General features: G+C 50.5%; 1 protein-coding gene across 1 annotated transcript in view; it reads left to right on the forward strand.

Moving 5' to 3' along the window:
- Positions 1–12,096: 12,096 nt before the first annotated feature.
- The window catches only part of NID1 (nidogen 1), a 70,936-nt gene continuing 61,207 nt past the window's right edge, over positions 12,097–21,825 (forward strand). The window contains exon 1 of the mRNA XM_028531307.2: positions 12,097–12,806. Coding sequence (XP_028387108.1) covers positions 12,582–12,806 — 225 coding nt within the window. The 5' untranslated portion in view covers positions 12,097–12,581. The remainder of the gene's footprint in view (positions 12,807–21,825) is intronic.

The raw sequence follows: 21,825 nt of genomic DNA on the forward strand, positions 1-21,825 counted from the left end.
CTCAGACACCTCCAGTCGTGGCTCCTGGGTGCCTGGAAAAAGTGAGAGCAACGAGAGATAGAGGGAGAAAAGGAAGAGAGGACACCAGGTGAAACGCAAAATGGGACGAGTGGAAACGGGACAGAGCGTCACTGGGGCCAGATGGCCAGGGCAGCAGGGGCCCAGGTGGCTGCTGGGAGCCGCGTCGGGTGGTGGGAGGAGGAGCTGCAGCCGGGGACGCTGCGACCCAGGCCAGGGGCTGCGCAGCCGGGCATGGGGGCCAGAGCGCTGTGCCTGGGCGCCTCGTGCATTCCTTCACTGCTTGGTTCCACGGGGTGCGGCTTTCTGTGTTCATCCGGTGGGTTTTTTAACAAGGATTTTATTTATTTACTTTTAGAGAGAAGGGAAAAGGGGGAGAAAAACACCGATTTGTGAGAGAAACATGGACTGGTTACCTCCCACAAGCCCCCAACTGGGGACCTGGCCTGCAACCCAGGCGTGCTTCCTGACCAGGAATTGAACCGGTGACCTTTCGGCTTTTTGGGGATGACGCACGACCCGCTGAGCTCTGCCAGTCAGGGCACATCTGGTGATTTCTGAAGATAAAATTTTGCACAAGCAAATGCAAAAACACATTATTTCCTAACATCATTCATGTTGGAACAGATTGCATTTCGAAGCCAGCGTTACAGCAGAACTGACTGTACTGAAATTCAGTGAGAAAACAGCTGGACTTTGCTGTCTGTGTCTGTCCCTTTCCAGGGGTCACGTCTTGGTGAGTCTCCCACTGGAATCGCCTCCCTCCTTGGCGCCCTTCATCTGCACTTCTCCCTTCAGTGTTCTCTGTGACCGGAGGCAGCCGTTGAACTTGGTCACGACAGCATGTGCCCTGGTACCTGGGCTGGTTCCCTTTGGGTTTGATACTGCCTATTGAACTATTTTCAGGTGCTTGCTAGATGTCAAAGGCCCTTCTTGTGGCAGATGAGGCCAAGGGCACCACCCCTTACTCCCCCTCCCCCATTTCCATCTTGGAACGGAGGGAGCAGGAGCGCCTTCTGGCTAAGGGACCAGACAGCTGTGGCCCAGGGCTCACACTCGGTGGCCGTGCAGCTCCTTCTCCCTGCGCACACGTGGCTGCTTGCGCCCTCAAGGCCTTCCCTGATCTGAATAGTGATGTGACCTCGAGCACCCACCCACGGCACTCTCCTAAGGTATTTTTATTCCTAGCACTTTCCTCGCTGCCACCTGACAGGATGTAAACTGTTTACTTGTTCCTTTATCATCCATCTTCCCCACGAGGCAACCTTGTTCTCAGGTGTGCCCCCGTACCCAAAACAGTGTCAGGTACACAGGAGGGGCTCAATGAACATTAATGAAAAATGATCAGTATAGATTATTAATGGTGATTAAGTTAATACATGAAAATCCATTGTCGAAATAAGAAAATCGAGAACAGGAGCTGAGAAACCATAAATGTAAACTTTTTTAAAAGATTTTATTTATTTATTTTCAGAGAGGGAAGGGAGGGAGAAAGAGAGAGAGAAACGTCAGTGTGCAGTTGCTGGGGGTCATGGCCCGCAATCCAGGCATGTACCCTGACTAGGAATTGAACCTGCGACACTTTGGTTTGCAGCCCGCGCTCAATCCACTGAGCAAATGTAAACTTTTTAGATTAATCTCTCAATAGTTTTCTGTGATATTATCTTTGGAGGAAACTTGTTTTGGAACATGACATATTTATAAAAACAGTCTCACAGACAATTATGCAGGTAAGAAATATAAAAGAATATTAGTATTAAATAAAAATTTGACAATCCGTGATTGGAAATGAAACTAAGTATATGAAGATGCTTTTCAAACCCTGAAAATATGAAAGATAATAGAGTCTTTATGAATAATAAGAGTGATAATTCTGGTGCTTACTGAAACATTACTGTTATTTTACTTTCTGAAAAAAAATCCAGTGGAGCCCTGGCTCAGTTGGTTGGAGCACCATCCCGCACACCAAAAGGTTGGGGGTTCAATTCCCCGTCGGGGCACATACCTGGGTTTCGAGTTCAATCCCCTGTCTGGGTGCATTTGGGAGGAAACCAGTTGCTGTTTCTCTCTCACATTGATGTTTCTCTCTCTCTCCCCTTCTCTCTCTCTCTCTCCCTTCCTTTTTCGCTCTCTAAAATCAATAAACCTCATTTTAAAACTCCAGTGGAGATTGAGCGCGGGCTGGGAACTAAAGTGTCCCAGGTTCGATTCCCAGTCAGGGTACATTCCTGGGTTGCAGGCCATAACCCCCAGCAACCGCACATCGATGCCTGCCTCTCTCTCTCTCTCTCTCTCTCTCTCTCTCTCTCCCCCCTCACCGCCTTCCCTCTCTAAAAATAAATAAATTAATTAAAAAAAATTAACACTGTGGAAAAAAAAAAAAAACTCCAATGGAGAAATCTGGCAGACACCAGATTTCCAGTGATTGGAGTCAACACCACGGATAACGGACAAAATGACACGAGCCTCATGATGTGATATGGTGAGAACACCACCACCTCCAGCCTGCGGTGCTGCCGCCAGACTGCACGGCCTCAGTCTAATCCCAAGGAGACTCTTAGACAAACCCAAATTGAGGGCTCATTCTACAAAACTACTGACCTGTTCTTCTCACAAAAGACCCCCTCCCTGCAAAAAAAGAAAGAAAGAGGCTGAGGCCCTACTCCTGAATAGAGAAGACTAAAAGGATGAGATAACTTGGATCAGATCCTGGATCATAAAATACTTATTACAAATGATGTAATTGGAGCTAAAATGTGGACGTAGATGTGTTGGCGGCAAGGAGAGCACCGGGTGTCGGACGGGTGGGGTCAGGCCGGACCTCAGGTCAGGGTCCTTAGTACTTGAGTTCCGGCTGGGAGAGAATTCAGAGCCAAGACTCAAAGTAAAAGAATGTTTATTTAGAAAGTCACACACACAAAAGTCACAGCGGTAGGGAAGTGAGCTGAACAAGTGGGCTCAGGAAGCAAGTGACGGGCCAAAGAAGGGCCCGTGGACCTTAGGAGGGAGGGGGTAATGGGAATGTGCCTGGGGCGACTGCTGGTGTGCTCCTAGGAGGGAGGGTGTACTGGGTCTTTGGTCCTAAGGCTTTTAAGGATAGAGATTTTAGGGGCGGTCCCAGAGGAAGATCTGATAGAATATTCATCAGCTTTCCAGGTGTGTCCTTTCAGGGTCATGGTCTCTACTGATTGGTCAGTGCCAGGGCAGGGGGCCCTTAGTCAATGCAGGCGGTCCTGAGGGCAGCCATGATGTTGCTTGTCTGATTTTGCTGCTTTTCTGGAGCTGAAACACAGCTGAGGCCTAGATGTAATCCCTAGGGGTTAATGCTTGAGGGCGTGGTCATGCAGGCATGCAGGGGCCCGCCTGGGAGTTGCATGGGACCACTCTTGGGCCTGTTGTTCCCTCTCCAAAGGGGTCTACCAAATGACTAGCGACGGGCCAGGGGAGGAAAGGTTACCCCAAGGGTGGGCGAGGTCCTTGTTTTGACCCTTGCTAGACTTCCAGGGCTTTCCGCCCTAGTGACCTGGCCCACTGTCCTCGCTCCACTCCTGTCTAACTGCTGAGCACAGATAAATAACACCATCATTTAGATAATGGTGTTGCAGGTGGGCACAGGTAACCAGGTTCTTGGTGATCATGGACCAAGAATTGACCCAAACACACAGAGAATTTACAGCGGAAAGAAAGAGAGCAGATTTATTAAGCAATAGTACACTCCACAGAGCATGGGAGCGGGCCAACTCCGAGCAGAGACTGACCTCAGGGGCTGGAGGGATTCCATTCATATAGGGCAGACATTTCCTGGCTAGCTCTGGTGGAGTTTTATCGTGCGTGTACAAGTAGTTATGAAGCAGGAGACAGCATAGGAAGAGCTCTGAGACTGAAATACTGCCACTGGCCAGCATTTATTACCCTGGTTGCCAGAAATACCTTTTACCAATTAGGACAACCAAACTGGGGTCTGGAGCAAGATAAGAATTCGGGCTAGCAAATCCCCAGGAAAGCTGGCACCACATTTACCCGTTAATCAATATGTGACTTTTTTCCCTCCTATCCCACCAACTATACAAGTCTGGAGAACAAAGGACTCTCTCTCTCTCCCTCGGGGGTTCAGGGGGCTCTTGGCTCTTGGGCCACAGGGCCCCTGGCCACGCGGCCTTAGGCTGCCCAGGGGCTTGCCACCCTGGTCTTCAGCCACTCTTGCTTTTCTCACCCTGCTTTGCTCTGAAACTTTGCCTTTCACCCCCTGCTCTACCCAGTCCTGTTCTCTTCCATGGAAGCAGACCACTAGTAAACTGATTACGTACTACTAGGTTTGCTGCTATGTAATTCTTTACATGCGTCAGCAAGAAGAACCAGGTCTCTCCCGTCAACGGTTTTATTACTTTAAAGCTACTGCACATGTGGTCTCCCGTGATTTTCCTTGATTGGCCACTGAGGAAGGGGGTCCCAAAATGTTCATTTGTGTAGCACCTTCTGCGAAGGCGCATTCATGATTCACCATGATTCAGCCCTTTTCCAGAAATCAGAACAGGGTCTCTGTCCCGTGTCAATGACCTTCACCTTAGCCCTGGGGCACCTCTGGAGTTTCCTCCTTCCTGTCTCCTGCCTCAGTGGGACTGTGTGAGTCTAACATTTCCGAACTATGATCATGGTACTTGTTCTTAGGAAACCTGTGCTTGAGAGTTTAGGCACAAAGGGCCATGACATCTGTAATTTACTCCCAATGTTTACACAAATAATAATAATATACAGAGAAACATTGAGAGAGAGAAAGCAAATGCAGCAAAATCTTAATAATGAGTGCTTTTGGATGTAATTTTTAATGCTAAGGTTTTATTTGTTTATTTTTAGAGACTGGGGAGGGAGGAAGAAAGAGGAGAGACAGATGGATGTGAGAAACACTGATTGGTTGCCTCTCATACGTACGCACCCTCGGGGACCAAATCCACGACCCAGGCAGCATGTTCCCTAACTGGGAATTGAACCTGTGACCTTTCACTTTGCGGGATGACACCCAACCAACTGAGCTGCATCAGTCAAGGTTGGATGCATTCTTTATCAAATATTCTCAAGGTCTGAAATTTTGCAAAATAGCCCAGACTCTTGTAGCTCAATGGATTGAGTACCAGCCTACACACCAAATGGTTACCAGTTCGATTCCCAGTCAGGGCACATGCCTGGGTTGTGGGCCAGGTGCCCAGTAGGGGGTGCACAAGAGGCAACCACACATCAATGTTTCTTTCCCTCTCTTTCTCCTTCCTTTCCCCTCTCTCTAAAAGTAAATAAGTAAAATCTTAAATAATAATAATAAAAAAAAAACAGAAAATAACAGGTGTTGGTGAGGTTGTGGAGAAATTGACATGCTTGTGGACTGCTGGTAGGAATATAAAATGGTGCAGCTTCTGTGGAAAACAGCATTTTATTTCAAAAAGTAAAGGACAAGTTTACCATATGATGCAGCAATTCCATTCCTGGGTATATATCCAAAAGGATTGAGAACAGAGACTCCAGCACACCCGTGTGAGAACAGATACTTGCACAGCCGTGTTCATAGCAGCAATAGTCACAGTAGATAAAATGTGGGAGAAACCCAAGTGTCTGTTGAGGGATAAACAAACTGGGTAAACAAACTGTGGAATATACACGTAATGTTATTCTGCTTAAAAAGGAAGGACATTCTGACACAAGTTATAACAAGGATGAACCTTGAAGTCATTACCCTTAGTGAAATAAGCCAATCACACATAAACACAAAAGACAAGTACCGTACAGTAATTCCACACAGGTGAGGTCCCTAGAGCAGTCAGATTCAGAGAGACAGAAAGCAGAAGGATGGGTGCCAGGGCCTGGGGGAGTTAGTGTTTAATGGGGACAGAGTTTCAGTTTTGCAAGATAAGAAGAGTTCTGGAGATGGTGGTGGGGATGGTTGCACAACTCTGTGGATGAGATTAATACCACTGAACTGTACACTTAAAAATAGTTGAGATGGTAAATATTGTGTAGTTTAACCACAATTTTGAAAACTTTTAAAAAATGACAAAAGGAAGTAAAAAAGCATTTGGTGACAGTTGTCAAGTATCACAATAATAATTGATTCTGGCAAGAATCATTAACAGAGTTAAAATTAGTGGGTGAACTTAATTCCCTGTGACACACACCTTAACTGCAAAGAACGTACAGTAGATTTATCACAGTGGAGAAGTTGAGGAGATGGGGTCGAAACGACCGCCCCAGCACTGGCACCAGCCGACGCTGTGTCTCCTGACCTGAGACACTGGGACGCCATATCATGTCCATGGTCCTCCCGCCAAAACTGATGTGAAAAATCTGATCTAATTGTAAAGAAAACATTGGAAAAATCCCAAAGTGAGAGTCAGCCTACAAAGTAAGTGATCTCTATTATCAAAAAATGTCAAGGTCATGAAAGATAAAGAATGACTGAGGAACTCTTTCAGAGTAACGATGGCTAAAAGGCATGACAACGGAAAGCAACTCACAGTCTGGGATGCTCATTGTTAAAGGATGTCGTTTTGACATTTGGTGAACTTTGAATAACATCCATAATCAGATTATAGATAATAGATTATAAATATTATATATCTACACATAAGCAGTGTCAATTTTCTTATTTTAGTAATTGTTCCGTGGCTATGTAAGCAAATGCTCCAATTTTTAGGAAATATATAGGAAAGTATTCAGAGTTAAAGGGGCACTGGGTTTACAACTTGCTCTTGAATAGTCTAGTCGAGATAAAATTGTGTTTGTGGAGAGAGAGAGAGAGAAGGAAAGCAAATGTGATAAAATACTTAAACTTGAGGGAATTTGAGTGAAGGGTATTGAGAATTTTCGTATTATTCCTGCAACTTTTATGTAAGTCTAAAAATTACAAAAATCTAGGTAAAATATTAAAACAACAACAAAAGGCAAGCGGAACCCGGGCAGTGTATGATGCAAGTCCCAATGATAAGGCAGCAAAAGGTAGAGAGGAAGACATGATGTCGAAAATAGGAGGATTAAACTTGATTCTGTCGATGTAAAAAACACTGGAACCTGTAGGGAGTTTTTGGTGAGTTTATTTGAGCCAAACTGACGACAATTCCTGGGAAGCAAAATCTCAACGGATTAAGAAATGCCCCGGAGAATGGCAGTTCATCACCTTATTTTACACATAACAATCAAAGGAGGAGAAATTACAGGGTTACATGAAATCCATTGGTGACAGATAAAGATGGGAGATAGCAAAGGAGGAGAGGGGGAACCTCTGGGATAGAATAAAAGGTAAAATAATAGACACGTACTTCTTTTACACAGGTAGGTACAGGATAGTTAAAGCCCACAGTTAACATGCTAACAATAACCAGGAGGGGATTGGCGTCTCAGCTCTGGAGAGGTGGTTGTGTCCAAGGAGTCTGGAAAAAGGGAAGTTACCTGGACTTTGCAAAGCTGTGTTATCCTAGATGCAAAATCACAATAGACAGGCTTAATTAAGGTAAAGGCTGACCTTTGTCAGGGAAAAAACCGCTGTAGGGCCTGACCCCCATCCCCAACTGCTTTTAGTTAAGTTTTCATTTCAGACCAGCCTTTGTGGTCACATTAGTTCTCTGAGTTCGTAAGGCCGCCCCACAGGCCTCCCTTAACATGGGGCCCCGTTCCTTCCGCAATCCTGAAAACTTTGGCATCTTCTACACCAAACATATAGGTAGACGTAGCCGTGTTTCCCCAGAGTACCTGGCACCCAAACATCCTCTAAAAATACGATAAATTAAGCACCCAAATCCTGCTTGATTCTCATCCTTTGTTATGTAGTTTGTTATTCTTATCTGAGATAATGATGACCGTAAACTCTTGAACTAAAACAGTGACCATCTTATTCATGAATTACAGGAATTCCTTAGGGATTAAAACACTAACACAATTAACTCTACCTGACCTCTGGTTCCTGCAGGAATCTTCTGTGTCTCCGTGGGTCAGCGGCCAAAACTCGCAGGACAGTGAGTTGAGAACAGATGTCTCCTTCAGTGAACTGGCCAGCTGAGCCGTTTCCTTCCTTAACTGCCTGGACTTTTGTCACTTTGGCTTCTCATAGGTTTAGCCTGCTTCCTAAATGTTATTTTCCTGCCTCATCGGCAGTCAACAAGAGTATAGGTCTCTAAAGTGCAGGGTTTAATTTACACAATACAATATTGGGATATTATTATAACTATGGGTGCCTATGCTACACCTATATCGAAGGATTCTTTTTTTTAATTATTTTAATCATTGTTCAAGTACAGTTTTCTCCCTTTTACTCCCATTCCAGCTCACCCACCCAACCCTCTCCCCACTTCCCTCCCATTGCCACCCTCCCCTTAGTTTTTGTCCATGTGTCCGTTAAATTTGTTCCTGTAAACCCTTCCCATTCTCCCCTGAAATTCCCTCTTCTCTCCCCTCTGGTCACTGTCAGCCTGTCCTCTATTTCAGTGTCTTTGGTTATATTTTGCTTGTTTCTTTGTTTTGTTGATTAGATTCCTGTAAAGGTGAGATCACATGGTATTTGTCTTTCACTGCCTGGCTTATTTCACTTAGCATAATGCTTTACAGCTCCATCCAAGCTGTTGCAAAGGGTAGGAGCTCCTTCTTTCTTTCTGCTAGGATTCTTAAAAGTACGACTGAGTTCTTAAACGGTTAACTTTCATTCATGTACAGGCAGCATCAGGATAGGTCCCACGAACTTTGAAAAAGAAATAAAACACATAATCCTCGCATACAGCTGTGAGAAACACGTGAAACGACTAGAGAAAAATATCTAATTATTATGTAGACTTAAGAAGGTTAATTATTCTATGATGAAGGTTTTGGTTGCATACCGAATGTATTTGAAACCATGAATCCCAAAGGAGTGCCTGGCCCCCAGCCCGCGCTGTCCTCGCAGCAGGCGCAGCAGGGATGTCACGTCCCCCCCAACACCAGGCAGCGCAGTGAGTGCGGGGCTATAAATAGGAAGTGACGGAGAGTTCACAGTATATGCTGGGCGTACTTCAGGGAGACGACACTGTGGAAATAAGGGAACAGGAGCATATGTAAAGGGGGCATGGACATTACCTGCAAATGATGGAGAAACCATATTGTGTGGATGACAATTGAGGGAGAGACTTCCGTGGAAAGGCAGGAGAGTGCAGCAGAAAGGATGTCAGCTTCAGTTTCACGTACCCTGGGGTTCAAACCCTGGCTCTTCCACTAACTGCTGGGAACTGGGTGTATTTCCAACTCTCACAAATCTCGTCTGCCCCCATCTGCAATGAGGCTACTAGCTTGTGCAATTGTTAATGGTATGAACGATGTTAGAACAGAGTTAGAACATGGTTAACATCCCATTGTGTTGCTGTTATGTCTGTCTTCCTCAGTGGGTTGTGTGCTGCTCACGAAAAGAATTCATCTCAAAGGTCTTGGTGTTTCAAATTCCTAGTACAGGGAGGGTCTGACTCACGGTGGATTCTTAGCAAATGTTGAAATAATAAGAATCATGAAAACTGCCGGGGGGGGGGGGGCAACATGCAGCCTGCGGGCCGCACGCAGCCCAGGATGGCTGTGAATGCGGCCCAACACAAACTTCTACGTTTACTTGAAACATTATGAGATTTTTTTGTGATTCCGTGTCACAATGTATTGAATGTGTGATTCAAGACAACTCTTCTTCCGGTGTGGCCCAGAGACGCCAAAAGTTCGGACACCCCGCTACACTTAGATTACAATGATGGCTTGATATTAAGGGAGCGCTTCCTGTGCTGGAACAGTTGATGGATCATCTTCTTTAGTCCTCCTAATGGTCCCGATTATAAGTATGAACTTCCCATGCCAGTGGGGAGGATACTGAGTCTCAGAAACCTCCTGGGTTTCTAGGGCTAGTCAACGGCAGAGCCTGGCTTTAGCTCTGAACCAGCAAAATGGAGAACTGTGCTTGCTCCTGTATTTACTGAGGAAAATCCCGTGGGCCAATAGGAGTTTCAGAAGCTGTCAGAGTACCAAAGAGGGCAAGAATTCATGGGAGGGATGAGGGCATTCTGGCACCAGGGACAGCTTCAGAGCAGGCTCTGCAGTGAGACAGAAGGGATGCGGGTTGGAGGAGGAGCATCTGAGCTGCATGCTGGGTTGTGGGGTCCCGGGCTGTGGGCTGTGGGCGGGTGAGCCCTGAGGAGTAAGCAGGGGCTCCCTTTGGAGTTCCTGGCAATTGGAAAGTGCCGTGCTGGGGCCCTGAAGCCTGGAGATGGATGGCATGGGGTAGAGTCAGAAAGTGATGCTGGGAGGGAGCTCAGTGCTGCAATTCTGGGAGGGAGTTGAAGGAAAAAGCCATTGGATTTGACAAGATTGCAGGCAGCCTTAATCACTCTTCGGCAAGAGAAGAAAATGTTGCAATAGAGACACCACTTAATTAGATGGTTGTTTCATTTCAAGGTCAACAGGTATCCCCAATCTGGGGTGTGGTGAAGACTTTATTCCGTGCTAGTAGTGCAATTGTGATACAGTACAGCTGTGGAGAAGCTCAACCAAGTTCCAGCTCAACTGTGGAACAGCAGGGCTATGGCTCTGCTTCCGCTTGCCAATGTCACCCGGGGTTTCAGCTCTAGCTGGGAAAAGCTACGGTGATTGTGAAAGGAAAGTGTGCTCTTTCGCCAGCAGATCCCCTGAGAACTGACTTATAAAGAAGGAAGTCCTAGCCCCTGGTCCCTGATTGGTGCATCCTCATGCAAATGAGAACTCCAAATCCTCATCATTTGGTAGATGCACAAACAAACAAACAGACAGACAAAACCACTGTTCTGATTGGTTGTAATGGAGCTGCTCTGATTTGTCAGTGGAGATGCTGAGGATGTAGAGGTAGCTGTGCAGCTCCAGCTGGACTGGGAAAGTCTCACTTTTATTGGTTGAAACGTGATTCCAGGAACTCCTCTATAAAGGTCTGCTCAGAGAGCAGAGCGGGAATGCAGGGCAGGGAGGCAGTTCAGCGCAGGCTGCTCCCTGGGGCTGGCTTGCGTGAGGAGCCCCTGTTTAGCAATGGCTGCTAGGCTGTGTGTAACTTCCAGCCCAATTAGCACCAGCCGTCCTTCTCAACAGGTACATTCATTCTTGGGGTCAAAGCCTGACTAATGAGTTTAAAGCATGTCATGAGTAGGTCAACGACTATGCTCAGAGAGTGTATTTCATTTGCTTGTTCTTCGTGTTTTCTACTGGATCGGGACTCACGCTCCCTAAACATGGTTTGAAATTTGCTGTTCACTAGGAGGATTATTAAAGTGGGTCGCAGGTCCTCAGTTACGGCTGGTGACAGAGACGGAGATGGCTGTTGTTCTCTCCAGGTTGACGGGACATCACGTACCTGCAGCCCCCTCTGTCCCAGGCCCTGCCCCCTGACTTCAAAAGGCCGCCCTGATTCTCCCTTTCACCTTGCGTCCAATCCTAGCTTTTCTCCCGACCCCTGCTCCTAACATTCATAATCTCGCCTCACTCCTTGCATGGTAGTGCCGCTCAGATTCACTTCTTCTCGATTTCCACCTTCTCCTTTCTCAGCCTTTCCGTTTCCTTGCAGTGTCCTCCAATGACCTCCCGTCTCCCCTGGGAGACCGACCAGTCCTGAGGATACCACGGTCGCCACTTACCTCCTCCGACTGTCAAGAACTCCCCGTAGTCCCCCCAAGGGTCAGAGCCATTTAAATCCCTAGGTTTGATACTAAAGGCTTGACTGGGAATAGTCTTTTCCCTAACTCTCCACTGGGGATGGTCCTTGACTCCACCCACAGCTCGGCCCTCGGCTTTCCAGAACGTCTCTTCTCCAGCCTCTTGCTGAGGCCTGGCCGGGCTCCCACATCCTGCACGAAGCACTCCCCGGCCAGTTATTCCAGCCCGGTGGTCCTTTAGCACGTGGGGACCCCGCACCCCACCTAACACCGAGTTATGTTACACACTCCTGACTCTGTCCCAGAGGGTGGGACCCCATTTTTGGCGGAGCGTCCCCTTGGGGATCCCAGGATCCCGCCTCCTCTACAACCCTGCGAGAACGGAGGGACAGTAAAGGAACGTGCTCCCGGCCTGGGCCCTCCGCGAGAGTCCCCGCACCTACGCCCCTTCGCGTCAGATTCGGACCGTGTGGGTCTGACCTCCCGACACCGCCAGGCCGCCTGGGGTGGGCACCCAGCCCACCCTTCAGGGACACAACTGCGCCCGGGGCGCTTCCCCGCCGCCTCCTCTCCAAGACTCGGCCCAGACTCGGGACACCGTGCTGATCTCCGCGGTCTGTTCCCACCTCCCGCCCCCGCAGGCAGGGGTCATCCGGTGGGAGTTGGGCTGGTTTCGGGACTCGAGGCCACCGGCGCCCACCACCCTGGGGGCCAGCGCCGGGGGCGCGGTGTCGCCCTCCCTCCCTCGCGGATACTGGGCGCGCCCTGCGCACGGGCGGGCCTTCCCCTCGGCCCCTCTTCTCCTCCCCCATCGCCGGGGAGGGGCTGCCAAGGGGCGTCCGGTTACATCTCCGCCTTCCAGCCTCCCGCGCCGAGCCGCTCGGGTTAGCGGGACCGCAGTCGGGGACCATGTGGGCCGCGGTCTGCCGGGGTCGGGCTTCGTGGATGTGGGCGCTGCTCCTGCAGCTGCTGCTGGCGGGGCCTGGGGGCTGCCTGCGCCGCCAGGACCTCTTTCCCTATGGGCCGGTGCACGGGGACCTGGAGCTGGAACCCGGAGACGACCGCGTCTCCCCCGCCCTGAAACTGAGCACGGCGCTGCGGCTCTTCGACAAATCCGACATCCATTCGGTCTATGTGAGTGCGCTCCGGGCGGAGAGGGGGCAGCCAGCAGAGGAGCGGGGGCCGAGCGGGGAAGAGAGGGAGGAGGCCGGGGGCCGGGGCCCCAGCGGAGCCGGACGGACGTGGGCGTCGGGGGCGGGGACCGACCCGCTGGTCGCTGAACGCGGGGCGCGCGCTGGCTCAGCAAGCCCAATGCGCTCCTGACTCTTGGCCCCCCGACGTCCCCTTTTCCCGGCCACTGTCGCCGAGGAGCTCCCGGGGCTGGTGACCTCGTCCGGTCCGTGCGGTCCCGTGTGCACCCTACTCCCTCCGGGACCCCAGACCTATGGCCCCCGGTCCCAGTGTTCTCCCCGGCGGCTGTGCGGGACAGCGCGGCCGGGAAGTCGGTCTCGCCATTGTCCCGAGGCTTTGGGGACAGGACTCCGGCCCGGTGGGGCTAGGCGCGCGCGCGGAAGCTCGGGGGTGGGAGCAATGGCCCGAGCCTGGGGCTCGGCGGCAGAAGGAGACCTCCCAACGAGGTTCTCCGCGCCGGGAAAGGAGCGGACAGGCCCCTACGCTGGCGTGTCCAACTCCGGCTGTGCCCAGCAACGATTCTGCTCTCTAGTTGAGCTGGTTCCGTCCGAGTTCGGGCTGGGGAAACAGACCTCCCCGGTGATCCAATTTCGTGTAGCCGAGCACGGTCAGCTTGGAGGCCCCAGCTGAGGAGCGGAGCCAAGTGACCTCTGGCTCTCTGGAGCCCGCTCGGAACTGGCCAGGGGGCACCGTGTTGCGGGTCAAGGCCTTCGGTGGCGCTGCCGCCCGCTGCCGCGCCCCCTGTGGATTTCATGTAAAGCTGTGTGCATCCAGAAGGGGGACCACACAGCCGCAGCTGGAGTCGGTTCTGCCCGTCCCGGGAATGGCTGTGCGCCGAGCGGACTGCGCTTTCCGCCACACCCACGGGGACCGGGTCGCTTTGCCTAAACAGAACGAGAACCTGAAAACCTCCCTGCTCAGGGACGGTCTCCAGAGGGTTGACTGCTCTCACTTCCTCGTGGTCTGGTGAAGCCTGTGAGACCCTTCTTAGAATAATGTTTTTAAATGCAAAAAAAAAAAAAAAAATCCACAGGAGAGCCAAAGACATTAATCATATTGAAATACCGATCAAAATATTGAAACAAAATGTTTGTGAGGTTATATATGCGGTTCTTTTTAACCACAACAAATAGCGAGATGTAGCGATGGATGCAGCGGGGGGTCAGGTAATTACTGAACTTTCAGGGTCGGAGGTCTGTAAACAGCCTTGGAGACCCCTGCAGCGACCGGAGAGTATCTGTCACTGCCAGCGGCGAGGTCATCGAGTGCCACTACTGTTGTGCATTGCTGTCTGCGTGCTCAGTGGAAGGAAATGCTAGATACCAGTGAGGGGTCACTGAAAAAGGAAATGAAATTCCTTTTTTCTGTCTAAGTTAACAGACCCACTGAATGGTAGTCATGAACCCCCATGGGGGTCCCTGGGCTCCAAGTGAAGAACCCTGGTGCTAAATATGGGACCTCCTGCCCCTCCTTTCCTTACGGTGTCAGACTAGCCACGCTGCATTCTAAAGACCTGGGAAACATTGCTAAAAATTGATTCCTGTCCAACATCACCTTTTGGGTCTGCGTGGGTTTATGTGGCATTCTGGTGAGAAAAAATCCCAGCGCTCGCCATGGATCTTATGCCTGTGCTACAGGTTGGATTCCCAGGGGTCCGACTCTGGGGTGCAGCTTAGCAGCCTGGTTATTTCACGGGGTGGGGGGGGAGCACCTCAGAGCCACCCCCGTGGCAGGGAGGAGACTGAAGAAGGGTGGCGCAGAGGGGACGCTCAGCGGCAGCACAGTCCCAGCAAAGGTCGCAGCCGGCCCCCTGGCTGCTCTGAAGCTGGGAGGGCCTTTAGAAGCTGTCTCATCTGGAGTCTGACCAAGAGCGCCAGGCCTCTGGGCCCTTCCAGTTATCAGCCGCAGGATAAGGGCTGCCCTGGAAGGAGGTGCGCCCTGGGGAGGCAGGCTGCATTCCTGGGAGGGGACCCAGGCCGGCACCCACCACTCTCTGTAGCCGTGTAGGTGCTCTTTGAGCGGATAGACACCCTCGTGTGGCCCTGATGGGGAAACTGGGTGGACAGGGAGTGTGAGCGTGAACCACGTGGTCTCTGCCTTCCTGGACGCTAGACTGGGGAAGGAGAGGAACACCCATGGAGAAGGGAAACAACTGTTGGATGAGTATATCTCCCCCTGTCAGGGACTTGCTGGTTTTATATTGTTTAAACTTCAAAACAACCCCCCCTTCTTTCAGATGAAGAAATAATAATAACAATTAGTAATTACCCAAGGCCATACCACCAGTCAAGTGCCCAGACTAGGATTACAGCCCAAGTCTGTGTGTGTCTGACTCATAAAACTCTCCAGCATCAAGCCCAAAACATGTGAAGATGGACTCAGGGATTGTTGTGGGCCAGTCAGGGAAGACTTGACAGAGAAGGTTTCATTGAAGACTTGAAAGACAGGTTCGATTTCAGTGGGAGGAGAGGGGATGGAGAGGCTGTTCCAGGTGGGAGAGACTGCAGGGGTGAGTCCGTGGGGATGGACCAAGCTCGGCTTGTGCAGGGAGAGTGAGGAATAGGATCTGGCTGGAGCTGGGTGTCCCTGTTGGAATAGGAGGTGTGTTTCTGGATAGGCGAGTGGGGTCAGGAGAGAGAAGGTATCAGTTAGGTTTTGCTGCAGAAGAAACAGGCAGGAGAAGCCTATTGCTCCAGTGTCTGGAGCAGCAGGGTGAGCTGACCTAGGGTGGCTCTGGCAGGGTCTGTTGGGATGATGTGGTTTGGTTTTCCTCCATGGCTGTCTCATCCTCCATAGCTGTTCTGTCTGATACAGTATCCATTAGCTATATGTAGCTATTTACAGTTGGATAATTTAAATAAATGATAAGCGTTCAGCCCTTCAGTCACATTAGCCACATTTGGGATGCTCGATACCCTCCTGTGGCTAGTGGTTACCACCTGGGACATGCTGCTGTGGAAGGTTTCCACCACCACTCCACATCCTACCAGAGAGCGCTGCTTCGAAGGGCCAGCCCAAGCCTGTCCTTCTTTGTGGGGGCTGTCAGCCGCCCGGAGAGTCAATAGAAGTGCGTAAGGGCTTTTCTGAGCCTCTGCCTGGGTCATGTCCCCTAACCTCTCATGAATTAAAGGAGGTCACGTGGCCGAGCTGCACAGTCAGTGGCTGCGGGCGCGGATCCCGGGAGGGGTGAAGCCGTGGGGCCAAGGGATGGAGTCCCCTCCGTGGAGGGCCATGAAGGACGGCCAGGAGCTTGGCAGTTGGCGGGGGCAGCTGTCTGTAGCTGCTCACAAGGCAAGCCTACCTTCAGTGAGGCAAGCCTGGCAGTGGTTTTTGCAAGACGGCCTGGACGAACAGACAGGGAGGAAAATCAGTCCCGCAAGTTGCTGGTTTGATCCAGACGTGCGGGATGAGGGCTGATAGAAGGGGGAGGTGGGCAAGGGGAGAAGAGAGCAAACCTGAGAGGTGATCGAAGATGTACACCAACAGGGTTTCTGACCAGTCACACTTGATACCATGTGAGGAGGAGGCAGAGGTGGGGGGTGGGGTAGGAGACAGCACTGGGGCCAACAAAGGACCAGGGATGCCCTGCAGCCAGCAGTCTGTCTGGGAGCAGAGGGGAAGCCCCGAGATGCCAGTTGCAAGGGGCACTCGGGAGTGAGAAAGAAGCTGAGAACGGGTTCACGCCCATGAGTAATGACCTAACGTGACAGTTCTCAAAAAAGTGTGGGCTGGGGACCTCTGGTGTCCTGGAGACCCGATCAAGAAATTCGCAGTGTCCTGGCTGGTGTGGCTCAGTGGATTGAGTGCCGGCCTAAAAAGCAGGGGGTTGCCAGTTGGATTCCCGGTCAGGGCACATGCCTGGGTTGCGGGCCAGGTCCCAGGTGGGGAGTGCGCGAGAGGCAGCCATACATGAGTGTTTCTCTTCCTCTCTTTCTCCCTTCCCTCCCCTCTGTCTAAAAATAAATAAATAAAATCTTAAAAAAAAGAAATTCGCAGGGTCAAAACACTTTTCCTTATAATACTAAGATATTATTTGCGTTTCGTACTCCCCTGCTCTCATTTGTACGCAGTGGAGTCCCCCGGAGGCTACGGGGCCTGTGGTTCCCTCCCCAGCAGGTCACACGCAGACCCCATGAGCCCAGCCGTCTCCCTCCCACCACGCAGCCCATCAGCTGGCAGAAACGCAAGATAAGGACACTTTTCTAAGTGCTTTTGAGTTTGATTTTCCTAAAAAATGTTATTTATGTTAACATATAATGCGTTCATTATTTAACCATTATGAATATTTAAATTTTTCTCAGTTTTAACTCATGACATGATAAATACAGAACTATATAAACCCAAGCTTCTGGAGGGGGGGTCTTTAATAATTCTAGAGAGTGTAAAGCAGTCCTGAGACCAAAACGTGAGAGAGCCGCTGCTCGCACGGGTCTCGCACGGGGCTCAGTCTGAGAGCGGGCAAAGGCGGGAGGAGGGGACGTTCCGTGGTGGGTGCTCGAAGAGCCACGCTTCGGGCCACGGCAGGCTTCCCACAGTAGGTCTGGCTCTCCCCAGGGACTAACCTCTTAGTTTTGGAAGGTGGGTCAAGGTGGTCCCAGCAGTGAGGACAACAATCTTTGGTCCCCATCCTGGGCGGGAGCGCGGAGTGGACCCGTCTATAAATCCAGCCAGCCAGCGCACCGAGCCACTGGCCTCCTCTGAACCTGCTGCCCTGGCTGATGAGCTGACCTCCCAGGGGAGAGTTCTTCAGGAACATCATGAGGTTGTACAGAAAGATGAAACGTTTTCTTCCTTTGCCTAGAATTTCATCACCTCAGTTTGTTAACGCTGGTTCTCTCGTACTGATCGGTAGCTCTGATTGGCTGTGAGACGAACAGAAGAATTTCTAGAACATGATTTTATTGCATACTGAATTATTGATGTCTTTATCATAGAAATGGAAAGATGTGAATTAGTTATTTGGTAAGTTTGGTTTGTTTTGGAAATAAAATCCGTCATGCTATGGAAAAGTAATAAAAGTTTATTCTTGGTAGCAAAAATAAATTTATTGCTCCGTCCTGACTCATCCCCCTGCCTCCCAAACAGGTTTTCATTGAACCACTTACATACAGGAACCTCTCCTTCTTTGGGTACATTTAACTCAGCCTTCCAGACCTGCTGACTTTCTCCCCACGTTCGCCCCACCTTCTCTGCCAACGCAGACCACGCACTTCCCAGCTGGATTCATTCCGCCAGTGTTTACCAGGGGCCTCCTGGGTGTGCAGGGTACTGTGCTCGGTGCTGTGGCTGTGAACTCTGTGAAACACAGCAGCTGACCGTGACCTCAGGGTCCCTGCCCACAGGGATGGGTCTGAGTTGAGAGGGAGCCCCAGGGAACAGGGGATTCCAATGTCTTGGGAGAGAGGATCAACCCTCTGAATGTGGGGGCGCTCTGAGTCCGTGAGGAGCCCAGGCCACCGGGCTCCCCTCGGTGCACGGTGCACAGTGCTCACTGCAAATGTTTCCTTCGCTCGGCTCGTGTGTCCTCTGTCCACAGACCCATGAGAAAGCCCCTGGAACCACAGGGTGTGGCTTGTGTTTCTCTTGTCCAATTATTCCTTTCTTCGGAGATCTCGCCAACCTCTGGCTTCACCCGCCCTTTTGCACGACAGCGTCTCTGGCCAGGGCCACTCTCAGGTTTTCAAAACCGTGCCAGACGTTCCTACCCAAATGTCCGCCTGCCACTTCAGGTTCCACATGGCAACTGGGAATCATTTGCCTCCCACCAGCCTCGGCTGGTCTCACCGCCGCTCGCCTTTCCTTGGTAACGGTGCCTCGTGAGGGTTCTCACGCCGTCCTCCCTTCCTTCATTTGCTCTACAACTACTTAACAGGTGCCTGTGACGGGCGGGCCAGGCACGCCCGTCGGCACCTAGAAAGGACCCTGTCCTCAAGGAGTTTGCATTCTAGTGGGGAGGAGCAGGAGAATGAGCAGCAGACACGGCACTTTAGGAGGTGCTGTGCTGCTGGACCCCAGAGCCTGGGACGGAGTAGGCAGTCGGATACGTGAGCCTGGAGTTTGGAGAGAAGCCTGGACTTCGGATATCGATTTGGGACCACTGGCACATAGGCAGCGTTTAAAACAGGAGAGCTAACTAGATGCACTCCACCACGGAGTGGGTGCAGACAGAGAACAGGCCACGGGAGCCTCCAGCAGGTCAGGGGTCCCAGGAGACGGATGGAAGATAAGAGAAGAAGACAAGGAAATAAGATAAGGAGACAAGCGAGGAGCCCTGGAAACCAAGTGGAGACAGCGCACCCAGGAGGAGAGAGGGGACCACCGAGACCCACGCTGCTGACGGGCCAGAAAGATGAGGTTGAGTAACGGAGTGGTCACCTTGGAAAACCACTGGTTCTTCATTTCACCTCCACGGCAGGTGCCTGCCCCTTACCTCTCCTGTCACGTTGGCAGTGACACTGTCCAGCTGCGTTCAGTTCCTTTAGTGCCCCCACCCCCACCCCATTCTCACCTCAGAGGAAGGGAGTCAGGGCCTCACGCTGCTTTTCCAGCTTTGTTTCCAGTTTTGCCGTAACGCTTCCTGGAAAAAGGAACTAGGTCGTCCTTTGGCCCTTTGCCCATTCTTCTGCTCCGCCACTTGATCGTCTCTTCTCTCTCAGGCCCTCCCCCACCCTCCAGGGACCAGCTCAGTCCTTTCCTCACTGACCGGGGCCAGCCGACAACATTCACCTCTCCATGCTTAGAACCGCCTGTAACTCCGGTTGTTTCTCCCCAACGACTGTTATGATGATGCCGCTGTGAATGTTTGTGCACAAGTTTGTGTGTGGATATCTGCTCTCAGTTCTCTTGGGTGTGTGTGTACACCCCGGGGTGGAATTTCTGGGTCTTATGGTAACTCTGTGTTTAACTTTTGAGGAGCTATCCAACTGTTTTCCAAAGCAGTTGCACCATTTCACATTCCCGCTAGCAATGCGTGAGGTTTCCAGTTTGTCTGCGTTGTCACCCACACTTGTTGCAATCGGACGGCTTGGTTCCAGCCATGTTAGTGGGTGGGAAGTGCCAGCTCAGTGTGGTTTTGATTTGCATTTCCCTGGTGACTTACGATGTTGAACAACTTTTCACGTGTTTATTGCCATGTGAATATCTTCTTTGGAGAAATCTCTATTCATATCCTTGTTCATTTTTTAAAAGATTATTTATTTGTTTATTTTTAGACAAAGGGGAAAGGAGGGAGAAAGAGAGGGAGAGAAACATCCATGTGTTGTTGCCTCTTGTAAGCCCCCCCCTACTGGGGACCTGGCCCGAAACCCAGGCATGTGCCCTGACTGGGAATCAAACCAGCGATCCTTTGGTTTGCAGGCTGGCGGGTGCTCAATCCACTGAGCCACACCAGCTGGGGCTCCTTGTTCATTTTTCAATTGGACTATTTGTGTTTTTATTTTGAGTAGGTTAAGCATTATGGAACAGGAATACTTCATGAAGGAAGCCATACGTGTCATGTTGTATAACATCAGGAGGCAAGCGATGTTGGGCTATTGCTTTGCCAGCTGCCAGCATTGCAGAGATGACAGACCCCCGGGTCACATCTGTCCACTTATGTTTCTCCCTGTGAGCAGCGAGCAGACTTGGGGTGGTGAGGGGGTGCATCAGCTGCCCCTCCCCCATCAACCTTTCATCCAGTGCTCTGGCATCCACTCATGATCTTTGCCCAAATCAATGTTAAGTCAAGGGTTGCCAAGTGGTGTTTTACTTTGTTTTGTTCCCTGCTTGTTTCCATCACTCTTCTTACATTTATTAGCTGGCACACATCTGTGAGGAAGAGCTGTCCCTCACCACTGCGGCCTGACACATGGTCAGTTATGTGGACGTATGGTCATTCTGGAAAGGCAATCGATGCGTCATCTTTTCCCTGTAACGTCCCTGTGATTTCACATTAAGGGATTGTATTCAAATGAAGGAATTCGTATAATCCGAATTAAGGGAGTCCCGGTGCTCCAGCGGATGCAGGTACGCACCTGGCCCCTACATCCCAGATGCTAAGGGGGAGCATGTTTCCCCTCAGACATGGGGGCTTTGGACCAGCCCTGTCCTCTGCCCCGGTCACTTCCCGTTCTGGGGTACTGAAGGGCAGACACTGCCGCTCCTCTTCTCTGACAGACAGACAGACAGACAGAAGTTAAAATTCGAAGACCCCCAACCATTTAAACATGTTGGAAGGCAATCTTAGACATTCTTTGCAGAAGAGATGGGGGTAACTGATCTGGAGTCTTCCGTCAGATGGATAGTAACTGGATTAAGTTGCAAACATTGAGTCAGCTCTTAACTACTACCCGTAGGTTGCCCCTTATTTTTATCTGCTAACCCTTTTGTTTCTATTCCTGATTCAAGCCCCAGCCATTTCTCTGGCTCTGTGGGGTTAATGAAAAACATTTGTAATTTGTACTCAAGAATTTTGTTCTGGCTCTTCTAGTGTTGATCTTAGGCCAGTCTTACCAACTGAAACTCACTTTTTCTCAAGTGAAGAATGAGATAATAGTAATGCTTGCTTTACTTTGTTTAACGAGATAACTTGGACAAAAACACTCTGTGAGCGGTGACGGGTCAGTCCCAGGCCCCTCGGGGTTCTAGGCTGAAATTGGGCAGCCTCCCCCTTGGTTGTGTATCATGAAATTGATGATTTCCAGGGCTCCTTTAGCAAGTCTTTTTTCTTAGGCCCTTTTAGTTCCCCAGCTCTTCCTAGCTGTCCTGTCTCTGATAACTGTGGCGCATCCCGTGAATCTTTGTGGCTTCCAGGACCTTTGCTCCAATATCTAAAGTAGGCCGTCAAATACACAGGTAGCACACACAGCCTGTGGACTCGGGCAGATGTGGGTTCAGATCTTGGTTCCGTCACTTGCTGGTCATGTGACATTAAAATAAATCAAGTCTCTTGTTATTTCCTGATCTATTTCAGATATGTGAAGAG

The sequence above is a fragment of the Phyllostomus discolor genome, chromosome 15 (genome assembly GCF_004126475.2).
Source record: "Phyllostomus discolor isolate MPI-MPIP mPhyDis1 chromosome 15, mPhyDis1.pri.v3, whole genome shotgun sequence".
NCBI classification, from domain to species: domain Eukaryota; kingdom Metazoa; phylum Chordata; class Mammalia; order Chiroptera; family Phyllostomidae; genus Phyllostomus; species Phyllostomus discolor.